The 18,331-nt window shown below is 35.9% G+C and overlaps 1 protein-coding gene across 1 annotated transcript; it reads left to right on the top strand.

Moving 5' to 3' along the window:
- Positions 1 to 524: 524 nt before the first annotated feature.
- LOC141281891 (scavenger receptor cysteine-rich domain-containing protein DMBT1-like) lies at positions 525 to 17,954 on the top strand. The gene is made up of 9 exons (XM_073813807.1): positions 525 to 552; positions 670 to 804; positions 7,971 to 8,422; positions 8,539 to 8,599; positions 15,488 to 15,826; positions 16,166 to 16,351; positions 16,571 to 16,729; positions 16,967 to 17,185; positions 17,632 to 17,954. Exons 1-9 carry the CDS (start codon positions 525 to 527, stop codon positions 17,952 to 17,954), a joined length of 1,902 nt encoding a protein of 633 aa, XP_073669908.1.
- Positions 17,955 to 18,331: the final 377 nt, after the last annotated feature.

Raw genomic sequence — 18,331 nt, 5'->3', positions numbered from 1 at the left:
TCACCTTCAGCATGGACGTCTAAGGTGCAGTGTAATGGACTTGAATCTACACTCATGGACTGTGATAAAGACATTTGGGGAACATATTCGTGTAGTAAGTACGCTGGAGCTATCTGTTACTGTAAGTACAAAAATTCATTTTTGCAAAATTAACTACATGCCTTACAGTGATTGCAGTGATTGCAAGACAAATCTTGCACTGGTAAATGCTCTCATTTTATTTTTGTGTCTTATCAGCCAAAATTAGGTTGGTGGATGGTGTTGACTCTTGTTCTGGAAGAGTGGAGGTTCTTGATAATTCAATATGGGGAACAGTGTGTGATGATGGCTGGGATCTATCAGATGCTGCAGTGGTGTGTAGGCAAATAGGCTGTGGAGATGCTATAGAGGCAAAGGGTCGTGCTTATTTTGGAGAAGGTTCAGGTGAAATATTGATGAGTGGTGTAAACTGCTTTGGAAATGAATCAATCCTGAGCACCTGTAGTATATTCAATCCATTGGATAAATCTCTCTGTGACCATACGATGGATGCTGGAGTCATCTGTCATCAGTGTAAGTTAGAGCATTTCAATTATATACTTAAACGTAAAGTAAATTATTTATGGTTTCTTTCAATTTTGCAAAAAAAAAATTACTGAACATGCTTTGTTTTTTCTCTGTGTTTATTAGCTGTCATCAGGTTGGTAAAAGGCAATAACTATTGTGCTGGACGAGTGGAGGTTTATCATAAAGGAATATGGGGAACGGTGTGCGATGATGGCTGGGGAATTTCAGATGCTCAAGTGGTCTGTAGAGAGCTTGGTTGTGGGATTCTTCGACAAATAACATATGATGCTTATTTTGGAACGACTTCAGCACAAATATGGATGGATAATGTCAATTGTTTAGGAACAGAGCCATTTCTGAGCACCTGTAATTTTAAAGGATGGGGTGAATATTACTGCCTTTTCGCAGGGAGGGGTGGAGTCATCTGTGACTGTGAGTTATAAACTTTTAAAGTCTTCATGTAGTCAAGAATTGTATCAGTTTTAACTCATCTTTGAGCATCATAATAGCATATATTTAAGTTTTACGTGTCACAGCATTCTACATGCTTTTAAACAGCTTGAATGTAACTCTTTTTTTTTTTTTTTTTTTTATTGTATTTATTTCGAATTTATGCAAAAAGAACATCAAACAAAAAAAGATAAATTCAAGTATACAAATCACACAAAACATAAAACTATATTAAATGTCCTTTGCCTATTCGAAAAGGAGTGAGAAGAAGAAAATAACTTATTTAATCTCACCCCTTCTCCATAACTTAAAGCTTACAGTAAACGACCATCATTCCAAATATTCATGCATCTTGCTTCTTATACCTCAAACAATGTAAAAAAAAAGAAAAGAAAAAGCACATCAATTATATAAACCAAAAAGAAAAAAAAATATATATATAAAAAAAATTATTCACACCCATCTTCATCCCTGTACCTTTTGAAGACCATATCTTTAAACCTAAACTTAAACTGATTTATGTTTGGGCATTGTTTTAATTCCTCGTCAAAACTATTCCATATCCTCACTCCAGAGCTTGAGATACAAAAACTTTTTCTTGTTGTCCAAATTCTGTTAATTTTAAAATTATTTGTCCTCCTTAGATTATACCCTTCATCTCTTGCCTTAAATAATATTTGAATATTTCTCGGTAACAGATTATTTTTAGCTTTAAACATTATTTGGGCTGTCTGATACTTCACAATATCAATAAATTTTAATATTTTTGATTGTAAGAATAATGAATGAGTATGATCCCTATACCCAGCGTTGTGAATAATTCTTATTGCTCTTTTTTGAAGAACAACTATTGAATATAGTGAACTTTTATAATTGTGACCCCAGATCTCAGCACAGTAATTAATATATGGGGAAACTAGTGAACAATACAACATGTGGAGTGATTTAAGATCCAAAACCTGCTTTACTCTATTTAATACTGCAATTGATTTTGATAGTTTTGATTGTACATGATTAATATGTGATTTCCAATTAAGTCTGTCATCTATAATTACCCCCAAGAATTTATTTTCATAAACTCTATCAATTCTAACCCCATCTATTTGTACGTTCACCTGAATATTCCTATTATAATTACCGAACAACATTATTTTTGTTTTATTTAAATTTAATGAGAGTTTATTTATATCAAACCATGTTTTTAATTTGTTCATTTCTTGAGTTACATTTAATATTAATTGCTGTAAATTTTCACCTGAACAAAATATATTAGTATCATCCGCAAATAAAACCATCCTCAACAACTTAGATACTGAACATATATCATTGATATACAAAATAAACAGCTTGGGTCCCATCACCGATCCCTGAGGGACCCCACACTCAATGTCCAAACATACTGACCTATAGTTTCCCAACTTCACAAACTGTTGTCTCTTACTTAAATAACTCCTCACCCAGTCTAATACTATCCCCCTGATACCATACCTATCCAGTTTCTTTATAAGAATGTCATGGTTAATTGTGTCAAAAGCTTTTTTAAGATCAACAAATACCCCTGTTACATATTTCTTACTATCTAAAGCACCTATAATTTCCTCAATTGATTCTATTATTGCCAAAGATGTGGATCTATTTACTCTAAATCCATACTGACTATCTGTAAGTAATTGATGTTTATCCAAAAATGTATCCAATCTGTTGTTAAAAGCTTTTTCTAGAATTTTAGAGAACTGTGGAAGTAAAGCGACCGGTCTATAGTTTGTGAAGTGGTACTTACTCCCATTTTTATAGAGAGGTATGACTTTGGCTATTTTCATTTTGTTTGGAAATGAACCAGTTTGAAATGATAAATTACATATATATGTTAATGGTTTAGAGATCCCCTCAATAACTTGTCTTACTATTGCCATATCAATATCATTGCAATCGGAAGACCTTTTGTTCTTACATTTACCAACAATCTCTAATATTTCATTCTCATCCACTGGCCTGAGAAACATTGAACTTTGATTTCTCTCAATTAATCTATTACAGTCATCTTCCGATGGCCCAGGATCAGGTATTTTTTCAGCTAGATCAGGTCCCACATTCACGAAGAACTGATTGAAACTGTTAGCCACATCCTCCATATTGTAATTTTCCTTGTCTTTATCAATAAAATACTTAGGATAGCCTATGTGTGTAGGACTATTTTTTATAATACTATTCATTGTATCCCAAATTCCTTTAATGTTATTTAAATTATTACTTATTTTTTTCCTATAATACTCCTTCTTAGAAGCCCTTATAATTTGAATTAACTTATTTTTATATTTTTTATATTTATTTTCTTTCTCTATAGTTCTATGTCTTATAAATTCCCTGTATAGTGTATTTTTCTTTTTACATGCGTTCTGTATTCCTTTTGTAATCCATGGGCAATTTGTATTACTTAATTTTCTGTTATATTCTTTTTTAGGACAATTTTTGTCATATATATACATAAAAAGTTCTAAGAATGTGTCATATGCATTATCAATGTCATTTTCCTGATATATTACATCCCAATTCTGTGCCAATAGATCTTTTTTCAATTTGTTAATAGATTCCTTTGACCTCACTCTTCTAATTTCTGATTGCCTATCAAGCTTTTTAATCCTACATTTACAATCAAAAACTGTAAAAACTGGCAGATGATCACTTATATCAATAGTCAATAAACCATTCACTGTATTGTTCTCAATATTATTAGTAAAAATATTGTCAATTAGGGTGGCACAATAAGATGTAATTCTACTTGGTCTGGTTATTATCGGAAATAGACTCATACTGTACATAGTATTAATAAATTCATCAGTAGATTTATGTTTACTAGGATTCAATAGGTCAATATTGAAATCCCCACAAATAAAGATGTTTTTATGGCTTTTTTTTGTAAACACAAACTCCATCCAGTCCTTGAATTGTTCTATGTTCGAGCCAGGTGCCCTATATATACAACTTATGATAACATTTTTAAATTTTTCCATATATACTTCTATTGTTATACATTCTAATAAGTTATCAACCACTGCTGTCATATTTTCAAGCACCTTAAAGTTCAAAGATTTATCTATATATAGTGCTACTCCTCCTCCACCCTTGTTTTGTCTATTGATATATCTAAATTCATAACCATCCAGCTCAAAGTCCATCCCTTTTTCCGTATTGATCCATGTTTCAGATACAGCTATAATCTTGAATGGTTCTGAAAATCCATGTAAATAGTTCTTAATATTATTAAAGTTGGCATACAGGCTTCTACTATTAAAATGGATAATCGATAATTTACCGTTTGATTTAATCAGTTCGTTATATTGTTCATCAGTGTAGTATCTACAGTTATTTTTGATAGTGTGGAAGAAGTTATTGTCTGGGTCTATATCTTTTCCCAAATCCTGTGAGTTATAGTCCATATAATGAAATGTTTTCAGTTCTTGCTGGTCTTGATCAATACTCATCATATGTAACAGAAAGAATTCTTTCAACGTGTATCATGTCATTGTGTAATTGCTTTTGTTACCTTATAGTCCAAATCATATTCATCACTGATACTTATCCAGTTCTTCAATCTTTCTGATGACAAGTACTTTAGCTTCCTCCGTTGATCCATTTAGCTTAATAAACTCTACACCCTTGCCTCATTTAGTATACACAGGTCTATGAATATGCAAATTAGCTCCACCTCTTCTCAATTGCACAGCTTGGACCATAGATATGAATATGCAAAATACATTCGTCAGTTTCAGACACATAACTGCAACGTTCAGTTTCACAGAATATATACGTGAATTGCATGTTTGCAGCACTAATCTTTAAGCACTGATGCCATACATAATATGTTATAACTCAAACTACTCATCCACGCATTCAACTGTATGGATATGATTGGTTACATCCCTGCTAAAAAAACCAATAGACACCATCACAAAAATTCTATTGGTTTTAATGGGAATTTTATTGGTTCTAATGGAATATGGCCAAAAACATACAGTGAAGTGGTTTTAATGCTAAAAGAAAATGGTTCTTATTGGTATTTTAATGGAAATTTTCTGTAATGGTTTTATTGTTTTTTTCAGCAGGGATGTTTGTGACGTTGGAAACCAAGGCAATTTTAAACTGTGGTAATGAGACTGTATCCAATTTCATGGAGAAAATACTCAGCGATAAAATGGTGTTAAATAATTTTTCCCATGGCTTGTCTTAAAGGGACATTCCACTTTTTTTAAATATGCTCATTTTCCAGATCCCCTAGAGTTAAACATTAGATTTTTACCTTTTTGAAATCCAGCTGATCTCTGGGACTGGCGGTACCACTTTAAGCATAGCTATGTCATGACTTTGGTTTGATTGACTGCTGTATTTTTGTTTCTCTGTTTGTGTTTCTGTGTTGTCAGTTTCACACGTGCGCGTCTCTGTCACGGTGTCATTAGTGTCATTTCCTTCACCTGCGTCCCTCACCTGCAGCTTATTTTCATGCCCAATCGGTTTAGTATTTAATCCCTGTGTGTCTTTCGTTCATTGCAAGTTCGTCTTTGTGTGCACTCGCCAAATTACTAGCTCTGCTAGTTTCTAGTCCTGTCCGGTCTCTGTTTCCAGTTAATAGATTTAATCTTTCCTACCCCAGTCTGTGCTCTCTGCTACCCGGGAGTTTTTGCTGAAGACTTTGTTCACTCGACGGCTCTTGGATCTGTTTCTCATCCACCTGTTACGGACTACTCTCCATCTGCCTGCTTTACTGACTGCCTCTTGTGCTTGCAGCAGCGCACACTCGCCGCGGGATTGCCACTGTCCAGCAGGAGGGTCCTTCAGCACTGAAGCTGCCCGGCTTCTCCCTTCAGCACCACTAACGCTCTCTCTCTCTCTGCCCGCCGCAGGATCTCCTCTTCCCATCTGCCTCGAGTGCCTGTAGCCGGACTGTCGCCTTTTCCCTGGCGCTTTGTGGATAGCCCCACATATACTCTCTCCCACCGTTCGCCGGAGCCCGAACGTGTGTGGTTTACCGCCCCGGTGCAAGTGTGTGCTCCCCTCCTTAGCCGTCTGCCCTGGTGTGGCTTTATGCCCAGACGTGCCATTGTCAGTTTTGCATTCATTATTATTTAAATAAAAACTTTCTGTTATCTGCACTGGGATCTTCTGTTTTCTCTGAGCCTGACAAGCTAAGCATAATCCATTGAACTTGAGTCGTCTGTAGTTACATTATGTACTAAGATGACGGAAAATTAAAAGTTGCGATTTTTCCAGACAGATATGGCTAGGAACTATTCTGGTGTAATTATGTCATGATTTTCAAAGACAGAACCCAAACACAGGCAGCTCTAAGCACAAATAAGTTAAATAACAGAAAGCCCTCGAGGGAGCAAACAAGACAAAACTTAACATGACCAAAGTACCAAACACACTGAAGACAGTGAGTGCGTTTACATGCACAGTCTTACGCCGATTATGCTTAATAAACTGATAACATGTGGGGTCATGTAAACGCGTAAAGCGGTTTTCTTTAATCGGGGAAAGCCCATAAACAGCGTATGCAAAAACCGATCGGCACAGGTAGTTTTTTGCTCATTACGCCGATTTCGCATGGCATGTAAACACCTTAACCCGCTTTCTCACGGTTTTGTCCATGTGCGCATGTCTCCGCGTATGAAATATAAACGTCACACGCGGAAGTAAGCGCAAGGTAACGCATAAAAGTCTCCGCTCGACTAAAGCAGTTTGCAGAGAAACTGTGAAAATAAAAGCTCATGTTACATTTACAGGTTCTGCAGACACGATGAGAGATACAACAGTACAGCTTAAGACAGATATGCCGTCGGCTTTTTGATCGACTATTATGTAGGTGGTGACTTCACTGCCTGCGAGAAACCTGATAATTCTCCAAGTCCCATGTAAACGCAATTGACTGCATAGCCGGCTTATTGATTTGCATGTAAACGCATGAAAACAGTTTTCTATAATAAGCAGATTTTTGATAGTTATCCGCTTATTCTGTGCATGTAAACGCACTCACTGAACGAGCACAAGACTGAAAACATCAGGACATTAAATAGGGAAACTAATCAAAGTAAACAGAGGATTAACTAAAAATGAATCATTAATTAGATAACAAGGGGGCCGGGACTGGACTTAAAACTGGGGAACACATTGTACACACAACCGAGGTCAATACCCCACAAGACATCATAACAGAGAGGTAGCAATGCAACGATCCTATCACAATAAACAAGACACAAAAATACATAAAAGCTGCCAGGATCGTGACAAATAATCAAGGTCTTTGCTGCCTTAACATGGCTGCAGCAGGCACAATGATATTACTCAGCAGCCGAAAATAGTGGTAACTTTTAATAGCAGGGGACTATTTTTGGGCACTGCGTAATATCATTGCGCCTCCTGCAGCCATGCTACAGCAGCAAAGTCCTTGATTATTACTCCAGAATGAGAGTATAGTTCCTAGCATATCTGCCAAGAAAATTGCAACTTTTAATTTTCCGTCAGTCTTAGTACACGATGTAACTACAGAAGAGTCAAGTTTTAAATACGAAAATATATAAAAACTCTGGTTATTTTTTAGCGCGATGCTAATGGACTAATCAGATTCAATGGATTATGCTAAGCTATGTTAAAAGTGGTAGTGCCAGCCCAGAGATCAGCTGAATGGATTTCAAAACGGTAAAAATCAAATGTTTAACTCTAGGGGAGCTGGAAAATAAGCATATTTTGAAAAAAGTGGAATGTCCCTTTAAAACATTAAAACACCACATAGACATATAAACAACAATAAAATCCTGATTTTACACACAGTGAAACTTTAAATGTAGATATATTCTTACTACATTAACTTCATGCAATTATACATGTGCTAAAATCATAATACATCTACAAATATCATGATGATTTATCTAATTGTTTTTAAATGTTTAAAAATGCTTTTTTATCTGTGTGGTTATTAGACCCTGTCAGGTTGGTGGATGGTATCGACTCTTGTTCTGGACGAGTGGAGGTTTATCATAATGGTCAATGGGGAACAGTGTGTGATAATGGCTGGGATCTATCAGATGCTGCAGTGGTGTGTAGAGAGCTGCGCTGTGGCCCTTATCCAGAGCCAGTGGGTGGGGCATATTTTGGCCTGGGATTAGGACCAGTATGGATGAGTGGTGTTGACTGTGTTGGGTCTGAATCTACACTGATGAAATGTAACTCGGTTGGTTGGCGCTCGAATAGCTGTGGGCATGAGCAAGATGCTGGAGTCATTTGCAGTGGTCAGACTCCACAACTCGACACAGTCACAGATACACCTGCCCAGGACCAAATTCAAGGCAAAGTAGTGTTGAGGATAAAGGTGAAAGCTGGGCTTAAAGTCAACCCAAATGATGCTGCAGTCAAGAAAGCACTGCTGGAGGAGGTGAGAGCTTGAGGTCAATGTAACAGTGAACTGTAGATTTGTTGATTTTGTGCTTCCATCTACTGGCTGTTTATAAAACTGTTGACTCTGTATTTTCCTTCATTTGAATGTCCTAGATATGGCAGATGCTAGAAACAATCGAGTCCCTTTCCCTGAGGTGGAAAACTCAATCTGACGGTAACATCTTTCAGGAAGTCCCACAGAAAAGAACACTTGTACAAACATGCAAATTACATAAATAATAAGGCTTAAATTTAATTGTAAAAATATTTGTGATGTTCTGTCTTGGTAAATGTTTTAGCTTCTTCACAATAACAATGGTAGCAAATAATGGCTTTCCAAATGTCTAATCTAACCTATTAAAAATGAGAAGTATATTGTGGTATAGTATAACTTTTATACTGTGTGTAGCATTTATGTTAGATTTGCAGATTGTGTAATGCAAGGTTTATTGCACAACAAAAATTCTGTAAGAGGCTTATCCACTACTCCAACTTTTAATATCTGATGTGGTTTTGTAGTCAAATTCATTACAGGTTAAATGCTAAATAGTTCACACTATCTTTCAGAAGAGAACCACTGTATAATAATAAAAAATAATAATTCATTACATTTATTTAGCGCTTTTCTGCAGCACTCAAAGCACTTTACATATGAAAGGGGGATTCTCCTCAACCACCACCAATGTGCAGCATCCACCTGGATGATGCGATGGCAGCCATATTGCGCCAGAACGCCCACCACACACCAGCTTATTAGTGAAGAGGAGACAGAGTGATATAGCCAATTAGTATGAGGGGATGATTAGTAGGCCAACGGGCAAGTTTGGCCAGGATGCCGGGGCACACCCCTACTCTTATATACATACTGGGACCAAAGAGAGCTTATTAGTACCTCAAAAATACATATTAGTATTATTTCAAAGGTATTGATACTAATGTTTACATATCTGTACCTAATGGTCCATACAATTACCTTCTTAAAGGGTGCTGCCCCACTGACAGCTAGGGTACATATTTTGACTTTTTTTCTAACAATGTAGGTCCTAAAGGTACGGTAATCTACCCAAAATTGAATTCTTTTTTTTATTCATGTACCAAACGGAAACTTAGGGTACAGCCACATTGACAGAAAAGGTACAGTTTTGTACCTTTATTTCTGACAGTGTATGGTGTACTGGGTCCATGACAGACCATTAAATATTAAAGGAATATTTTAAATTAAGTCATAATAAGTCAATTTGGACCCTGCAGGGGTCAACAAGAAGTGATGTCACACAGATTCGCTTAGATCGCCTTTAATAAGACTATTATATATGACACCAGATGACTTATCAGAGACAAAATACTGATTTTACAATGTGGAGTTAGATTTCGGCTGCCCGTCAGTCCCTGCAGTTGTTCGCGATCGCGGAAGTGCGCAAAATCAACAAAATGTCGAATTTTGGTATTCTGCATTATTTGTCATATTCTGTATTAAATATTTCCAGAAATTTAAAAAATCTAAAAAAATACATTAAATGTAATATCTCTGTCATTATAAAACGAGTAGACAACTTGGTGAATATTTTGGGGTTTAATTTACTAACGCGAATGAACATAGCAGCCCTGCATCCCACAGTTAACAGTGAATCACAACTTCTGAGTAAGCATAAAACCATTATCTCTCCTATATTTCTAAGTTTAATGGTAAGTTATAATGCATTATTTTCATGACGATACACATGTGAAAAGTCCTTGTGAAACCTGATTGGCTCACCTGCTGTCTCATATGCAATCTGGTAAAGCAATATTATAATGTATTACAATTTATTGTTTTGTAGTCCTTAAAATAAGTTGCTGGAAGACAAAAGAAAGTGGTTGGAAAGTCTGCTGCAACATCTCAGTAGGAACAAACGTTGTGATCTTTCAGGCTTTGACGGTCACATATGCTCAAAATTAAGTCAAAATGTCCACTGGCGTATATAAATGTGTATAAAAAGTTTATTTTTAAAGTGCAAAGTTTAGGGAAAAAGTGATTTAGGACCTATGAATCCATTACTGTAAGCTTTTAAAAGTGACAGCTATATGTTAATAAAAAAATTGCTAATGTTATATTTATTTACTTAATAATAAATTAAATCGGTTTCTCTGTTCTTATATTATTATCACTTACTGTTTACTTGATTATTTAATTACTTGAAAACTTTTTACTATTCATTTAATATTAGGCAAGCATTTGAGTTGTCCTTGGTCACTTCTGATTGGAGGCAATCCTTATGTAACTCCTTTGGAATAGAATAAAATTGTAGTTCGGGGTTTCTCTGATGACTGTTGTTACAGCTAACATCGCAACATATCCCGGGCAAATTGTAATATTGTTGTGAACCTCCTAGGAGTGTTTTATTGATTGATAGTTATGGCTTCTGTGACCATAGTCAAAACCCTCGGTTCTGTTCATATAATGGTTTTGTGGCAAAGGTTCTCGGTTCTGCACACTTCTTGTTGTTTTTTCTTTTAATTTTTAACACTCCAGAAATGTATTATCTTATTAATGTATTAATATCCATAATTTAGGAGACAGTATTAAAAAAGTTATATCATGTAAACATGCATAAACTGAATTTGACTTTAGGCACATTATTGGGGCCATCTCTGAAAGGCAGGTGAGATTTTGATACAGCAAGAGGGAAGACATTGATGATTTCAACATGCTTTACATTTATTTGGCAAAAAAAGAGAATGTGAATTGCCATCTACATGAACTTATGTGCCTTTTTAGCCCACAAAGATAACTTGCATTTATCAAACTGACAACTTCAGTGTAGCTCTAAGATTTTCCACTGAGAGGCTGCTGAAATACTGCAGAGTATATGGGGACGAGAGAGAAATATCGTTTCCACCTGAAATATTTCAATCCGTTTCTTTTGTCCACTTCTGTCCTGATTACTTTGAGGGGCGATTTATGAAATAAGATCGCGCAACTTTCACATGCTAGCAAAATGAAACTACGCGGAAATCAGCCGCTTTAGTTTTATCAATGAAAGGCTAAAATAGCGCTGTTCACCGTGTGTTTGCGGCAGAAGTCGCAAAGATGTGAAACATTGTGTTCAGTACCTCGGATTAGATAAATGGGCGGTATCACACTATCTGAGGTCACATACAGGGCAGGAGGCTACATTGCACATGCCATGAACCGTCGAACCGTGCAACGCACACACGCTCCGAACCGAGACAACCAAACCGAACGGTTCGGATTTTTTTCATGAACCGTGCCACCACTCATTATTAGAGCTTTTAAAGATCTGTACTAAAATTGTCTAAAGAGGCAGTATTGTAGGAACCATCAGAAACAGGATTGGGCATGCAAGTCACGGGAACATATTTTAGGCTGTATATAGACGGTTTCAGGAGTAACAACATTCAGTAATTACTTCCGGTAAACTCTGCTAAGAATCAATAACAAAAGTCCTTATAGAGTAGTTTATTTCTGATAACAAGCTAAATAAACAACAAGTAGATTACCTTAGTTCATATTTCATAGCTAAAGCGTATAAAAAATGACACTGAGCAAACGTTGCTGTTTAAAATGTGTACTTTAATGTTACAAACCTTCACATAGTGGTGATTCATGATGGCCGTCTTTAGGAAACCAAAACATTTGTTTTTTTCGATGAGGTATTTGTTCCAGAGTTCATAATAGCCACTAGTCAGACCATTAAACAAACAGAAACCGGAACTAAAGTTTGACCAGACGTGCAATTTCGTCACCGCACGTGCCTTCGATGAAACCTTTTATACAACCATGGAAAAATTAAAAACAATTTCAGTGGTCCATTTCAGTTTTTTTACTATTTATAATAATGTGTCTAAGTAAAATTATAATTTTTGTTTATTTTTGTCAACCACCAACAACATTCCAAATTCTTAATAAAAAATTATGTTTTTATTTGTATTTATTTACTGACGATTAAAATGGGGAAAACATGGTCATAATAAAAAAAAAGATGCAGTGTTATCTTCAATAATGCAGAGAAAACGTGTTCAGATTCTTTTTTCAACAAAAAAAATACACGTCTTTACGTGTATTTTAGGAAAAAGCTTTTATGGATCATGTCATGCTCTCAGTCTCTTACATTTGAGGTTTCCTTTTGTTGAAATTCAACAGACACTGGACAGAAATGGTCATAATACATATGGAAGTGATTTTTAAAGTAAAAACTGTAGTGGTCTCTTAATTTTTCCAGTGGCTGTAAACCTTAATGTTCATGTTTATGGTTTCAGTTGTTACAAACATTTTCATGTCCCATTTGTATAATGCTATGTATACACCTCAAGAAAAGTTGTGGGTGAAAAATGTCAGTGTCAGGCAACGATTTGCATTTGTTGCCATTCACAACCCAAGAGATATTAGGTTAAAGGTGTATTTTAAAATGTAAATTGTTATCTTGATTTCCTTTGGTTATTTTATTCTCATTTGAACTGGCAACAGGAAGTCAGAAAAGTTATACAATGCACAGGCACAGTCAATAGTTTTTGCCAGCAAAAGCATTATGGATAATTTTGTTTTATTACCTATATCCTGGACAGCTTCAAGTTTAACTAATTGATAGATTTCTTTAAGGGGTGGTTTCCCGGACAGTGATTAGCTTAAGCCAGGACTAGGCCTTAGTTTAATTTGGAAATATAACTAGTTTTAACAAACTTGCCTTTCTAAAAACATTCCTTGTGTGCAAAACAAAGGCACTGATCTATATTAAGATATGTCTGTGCAAGTAGTTTTTAGTTTGGACAACTCTTACATTTATATTAGTCTAGGACTAGTCTAATCCCTGTCCGGAAAATTGCGCTTAAGTGGTATAAACATTGTTTAGAAAACGCATTGCATAGTAAAATATGTAATGTATAAGGCATTGTTGTAAACTATTTACAAATGTATCTTTTTCCATACGTTTTTTTAGGATGCTTATTTTCATATTCCTTTAACAGCAAGGAGCAAATTTGCAAGAGCATAATTTTAGCCTATTTGAATAGTTAAATAAGTATTTGATTACCAAATGCAGTTGTCTAACCCAAAAAACACGTCACGTGAAATTAAAAAATCAGTAACAGAAGATGATGCTTTTGAAATATGCATTTCCTAATTCTTATTTTGTTATGTTTATGTATCTATATCAAACAGTGCTATAACGTAACGGTACAACATTTCTTCTTGCATCTTGTGAAATGTGTTTTAATGTAACTTCATGTGACTACCTGCACAAACCTGAACATGCTCCAAAAATACTACTAAAAGTCATCAGCTATTTCTAGCTGAAATAACGAAAACTTTAGTTGTCAGCGTAAGTAAGTTTTTACAGTGTAACCCTGAGATATGAGTGTATTTGTGGTGCTGCAGTGATTTGTATGCTGAGGGAGGGACACGTGGGGGGTTAATGGTGATTTCTGTAAACGAATGTTACTTCTTTTACACTTTCTGCTTTCTGAACTGCACAACAGACAGATCACAAGAGGAATGACTTTAAAAGGTTTTATTTTTTCTTTCACATTTACTCTAACTGAGGTTTTGATTGTCTTTTAACTTATCAATATCTTTACCAGTTTAAAATGAAAAATATTTACCTAGTTTATTATTAATAAGCATTGTGAGAAGTAATCAAATTCTATTGATATTAGAGTTTTATTTGGCCTTTAGGAGGATTGTGTAGATTTTTAATTGATTCACTAATTAATTTCACAGTAAGCTTTAGTTAAAGGTTAACTCTTTTAGCATGTGCTGTCATTTTACTAATATTAATTACTAAATTAGTTTTGTTAAATTAGGAAAAGCAGCTTTTGATGTATTAAAAAGTTAAATGATCAACATTAAATGTCCTATATTTATTTAACCTGAAAGATATTCAGAACATACAATAAAACTGAAGTTTGTGTGGGAGCTCTTTGTTAAAAACTCATCAAGTTGTTTTTATTTTTGTTTATCACCTGGCTTCTTAGTCCTATATATTTTTCTCTGTATGTTTCTTTTCAGTCATTATGCTGTTCCTCATAAGCCTCATTCTGCTACTACATGTAGGTAAGTAAACACACAGATTTGACCATATTACTGAGGATATCTATCAGTGCTTTTTATGCAGAGATTCAAGCCTACATTTAACCTTTACAGAAACCTCAATTTCAAAAAACTTAAATTCAATTTCTATACCTAAACATACAGTATTGTAAAAACTTATTTCATTTGTATGTTTGTTCTGTTGTGCGACATTTTTTGTGCTATTGCATATAATTTGATTACTTGTTCTCATTTTATTACTGACCGGTTACTTGTCTTTAACAGTATTTGAAATTTGTGAGGTTAGGCTAGTTGTTTTTGGTGTTATTATTTGATTTATTATGGGGTCAATTATAATAAAAACAATAATTAGGCTTGTTTTATTTTAGTGTTTTTTAATGGGGCCAGGGATTTAATGGCGCTGCACTATTCAATGGATGGGTTAAATGCAGAGGTCACATTCCAAGTATGGTTCATCATACATTGGCAAATACCGTATATTTCGGTCTATAAGCCGTGTTTTTTTTCATAACTTGGCTGGTGCTCCGTCTTATAGTCAGGTGCGCCTTGTAAGTCAGTATGAATTAATTTTGACATTTATGAGGTGAGAGACATCACCGCGGGTGTCCGCCATATGCTGCTTCTGTATATGTAATTCAAAGGATTTTGTAATGTGGAATGATGATGCAAACTTCATGCTAGTTGGCTTGTAATCTTCATTAAGCCTATTCAACCTTCCAGATAAGTTCTGTATGCTATGGTTTATCGTTTAAATAACTGATAATATTACTTTAACGTAGAGACATCTATTCAGCCTGCTGTTCTGCTATTGTTTAGTTGAATAACTTGCCTTTCCAGATTAAATGTCCTTTCTTCGGCTTGTATTTTGTAAAATATTTTTCGAAATAAACGCAACGTATAGTCCACTGTGACTTATATATGTTATTTCATCTTAATGACGCATTTTTGAGTGATTACTTCCTTTCCATATCAAAAATGAATGAACAATTTTTGTACACGTCTCTTTATCTTTTACAGATAATGTCAAAAGCGCAACTGTCAAACCAACCCTTGGTTCAATTAGGTTGATGGATGGTATTAACACTTGCTCTGGAAGAGTTGAGATTTACACGGATGACTGGGGAACCGTTTGTGATCTAGATCTGGATAGCATTGAAGGAAATATGATCTGTACAGAAGCAGGTTGTGGACCTTTTCAATCCGTAAAGGCAGGTGCTTTTTACGGTCAGGGAACCGGACCTTTATTGACGGATGATCTGAACTGTTATGGGAATGAGAGCGCGGTGATCAACTGTGAATGGGATAACCACACAGACGCATGTGATCACAAACACGATGTCAGCGTAATCTGCGAACGTAAGTACATTTAAATGTACAGTTCACACAAAAAAATACTGTACCCGTTGTTATTTATTTGCCCTATGTGAAGAATATTAGTAACTACAGAAATTATATTTTAACTAAACTTAACTAAACTCAATTTCTCTTCATTATTCGACCAAAGACGTTATTTTATTTATTTATTTTGTAATGAAAGAGAAGTATATTTTCCTCAACAAAACTTCGATCAAACGATTATGCATATATGCATACAAAAATCAAAGGGTTTTTAAATAATGAGAAACACCACAGCGAAGTGATCCTAAACCTTTGGCCATGTGTATATAAACCTGTAAACCTACTCTACTTCCACAGCCATCGTCAGGTTTGTAGGTGGCGTTAATAATTGTTCTGGGATAGTGGAGATTTTCCACAATAAAGTATGGGGGACAATTTGTGGCAACAGCTGGGATATGTTGGACGCACAGATGGCGTGTATGGAACGAGGCTGCGGAAATCCAATCGCAACAACACCCACTGTTAATTATGGACAGGGCACTGGTCAGATATGGATGGACGGTCTCGGTTGTACTGGGCGCGAGGCATCATTTAAAAATTGTCCGTTTAATGGTTGGGGGGTGACCAGTTGTACCCACACGGGGGATGTATCAGTCAACTGTTTAGGTAAGAACAAACCTTACAGTATAAATAAAAAAATATGCAAGCTGATGGTTTTGACAGTAAGGAACGCATTTTGCTCTTGTTTGTCCTTGTCTTCAGAGACTAGGCTGGTGGATGGATATGACTCCTGTTCTGGGAGAGTGGAGGTACTCTATATCAATGCGGGATGGGGTACGGTTTGTGACAACGGCTGGAATCTATTAGGTGCAGATTTGATCTGCAAAGAGATGGGTTGTGGGAGTGCTTTAAATGCCACGAGTGGGTCTATGTTTAAAAAGGGTAATGGCAAGATATTTACGTTCAATACCAAATGCACTGGGACGGAACCCGTTCTAAAACAATGTTTATCGTCGACAACGGCAAATAAGTGTACTCACAATGATGAAGCAGGAGTCATTTGCAGGAGTAAGTTTGAACCACATGAACAGTGACCGTTTAATACAAATGGAACCATTACTAAAATATAAACTAAACATGTCATCGTTTTCCTTTCAGAGATTAACGTGGCCACTGGTCCGAATAAGTGCACTGGCACATTGGCTGTGCGTTACAATGAGGTGTGGGGCTCCATTTGTCAAAATAGTTGGGATTATTTAGATGGCATTGTGGCATGTCGAGAGCTTGGCTGTGGGCCGGCTTATCAGGTTATTCCCGGAGCAGCATATGGACAAGGGCCAGGTGCAATATCGCTGGATGGTTTAGGGTGTACCGGAAGTGAGTCTTCACTGAGCCAGTGTAGCTTCCCTGGAATAAACAGCATCTGCACACATTCAATGGATGCAGGAGTTGACTGTCTAGGTAATAAACAGGACTGTCTTGATAATAAACAGGGAATGATTTCAGACAGACTTTTCTATACAGTGGACACAACGCATATGCATGCTTTTTTTAACATTTAAAATGTCTGGATGTTGTTACGTTAGACCACAAACAAGCAAACCAGGTGACATTTGTAGACAAATGATGCAAAACATTTTCTCAGGAATCATTTACCAGAGTTGTAAAAACAGCTGTTATTTATTCACTTCATTATTATCCTGTTCACTGATAATCAACAGTTTTCGACGTTCATACATTTTCAAACGAGGCATACGAATTGCAGTCATTATTATAATTTAAAATGGTAATATGTATGTTATATTACTTATTGTGTCATACAGAAGTGAGATTGGTAGATGGAGACAGCGTTTGCTCGGGACGAGTGGAGATTCTTTTCAACAATCAATGGGGAACCGTTTGTGATGACAACTGGGATATGACTGACGCTGGAGTGGTTTGTAGAGAGCTGGGATGCGGAACTGCAGTCGAAGCAAAGAAAGGTGCTTATTTCGGAAGCGGAGTAGGACAGATATGGAGAGATGAACTCAGATGTACTGGGAGTGAGGCATCTGTGGTAAACTGCCCATCAAATGGGTGGGGAGTAACCGACTGTGGGCATAACAAAGATGCAGGTGTCATTTGCAGAGGTAAACCCGATGCTTGAAGAATGGCATACTCTTACATATGCAAATTGTTTAATTTTTCCAAAATTCCAATGACTTAATTTGCGTGAATGATTTACATACTGTACTTGCTCGATAACTGATTTGTTTTGTTATATTTAGGAAAAAAGAAAAAAACATTGATCGCAGCATTAATATTTGATACTGAAACTCTTAAATATACACTACACTTTTTTCTATACTCTCATTCTGGCGTAATAATCAGGTACTTCGCTGCTGTAACATGGCTGCAGCAGGCGCAATGATATTACGCAGAAGCCAAAAGTAGTGCCCTTGGTTACTTTCAACAGCAGGGGACTATTTTCGTGCACTACCTAATATCATTGTGCTCCTGCAGCCATGTTACGACAGCAAGTCC

This window comes from Paramisgurnus dabryanus, chromosome 1, assembly GCF_030506205.2.
Source record: "Paramisgurnus dabryanus chromosome 1, PD_genome_1.1, whole genome shotgun sequence".
NCBI lineage: Eukaryota > Metazoa > Chordata > Actinopteri > Cypriniformes > Cobitidae > Paramisgurnus > Paramisgurnus dabryanus.
The sequence above is the reverse complement of the archived record's forward strand: the minus strand, read 5'-3'. Positions and strand labels throughout refer to the sequence as shown.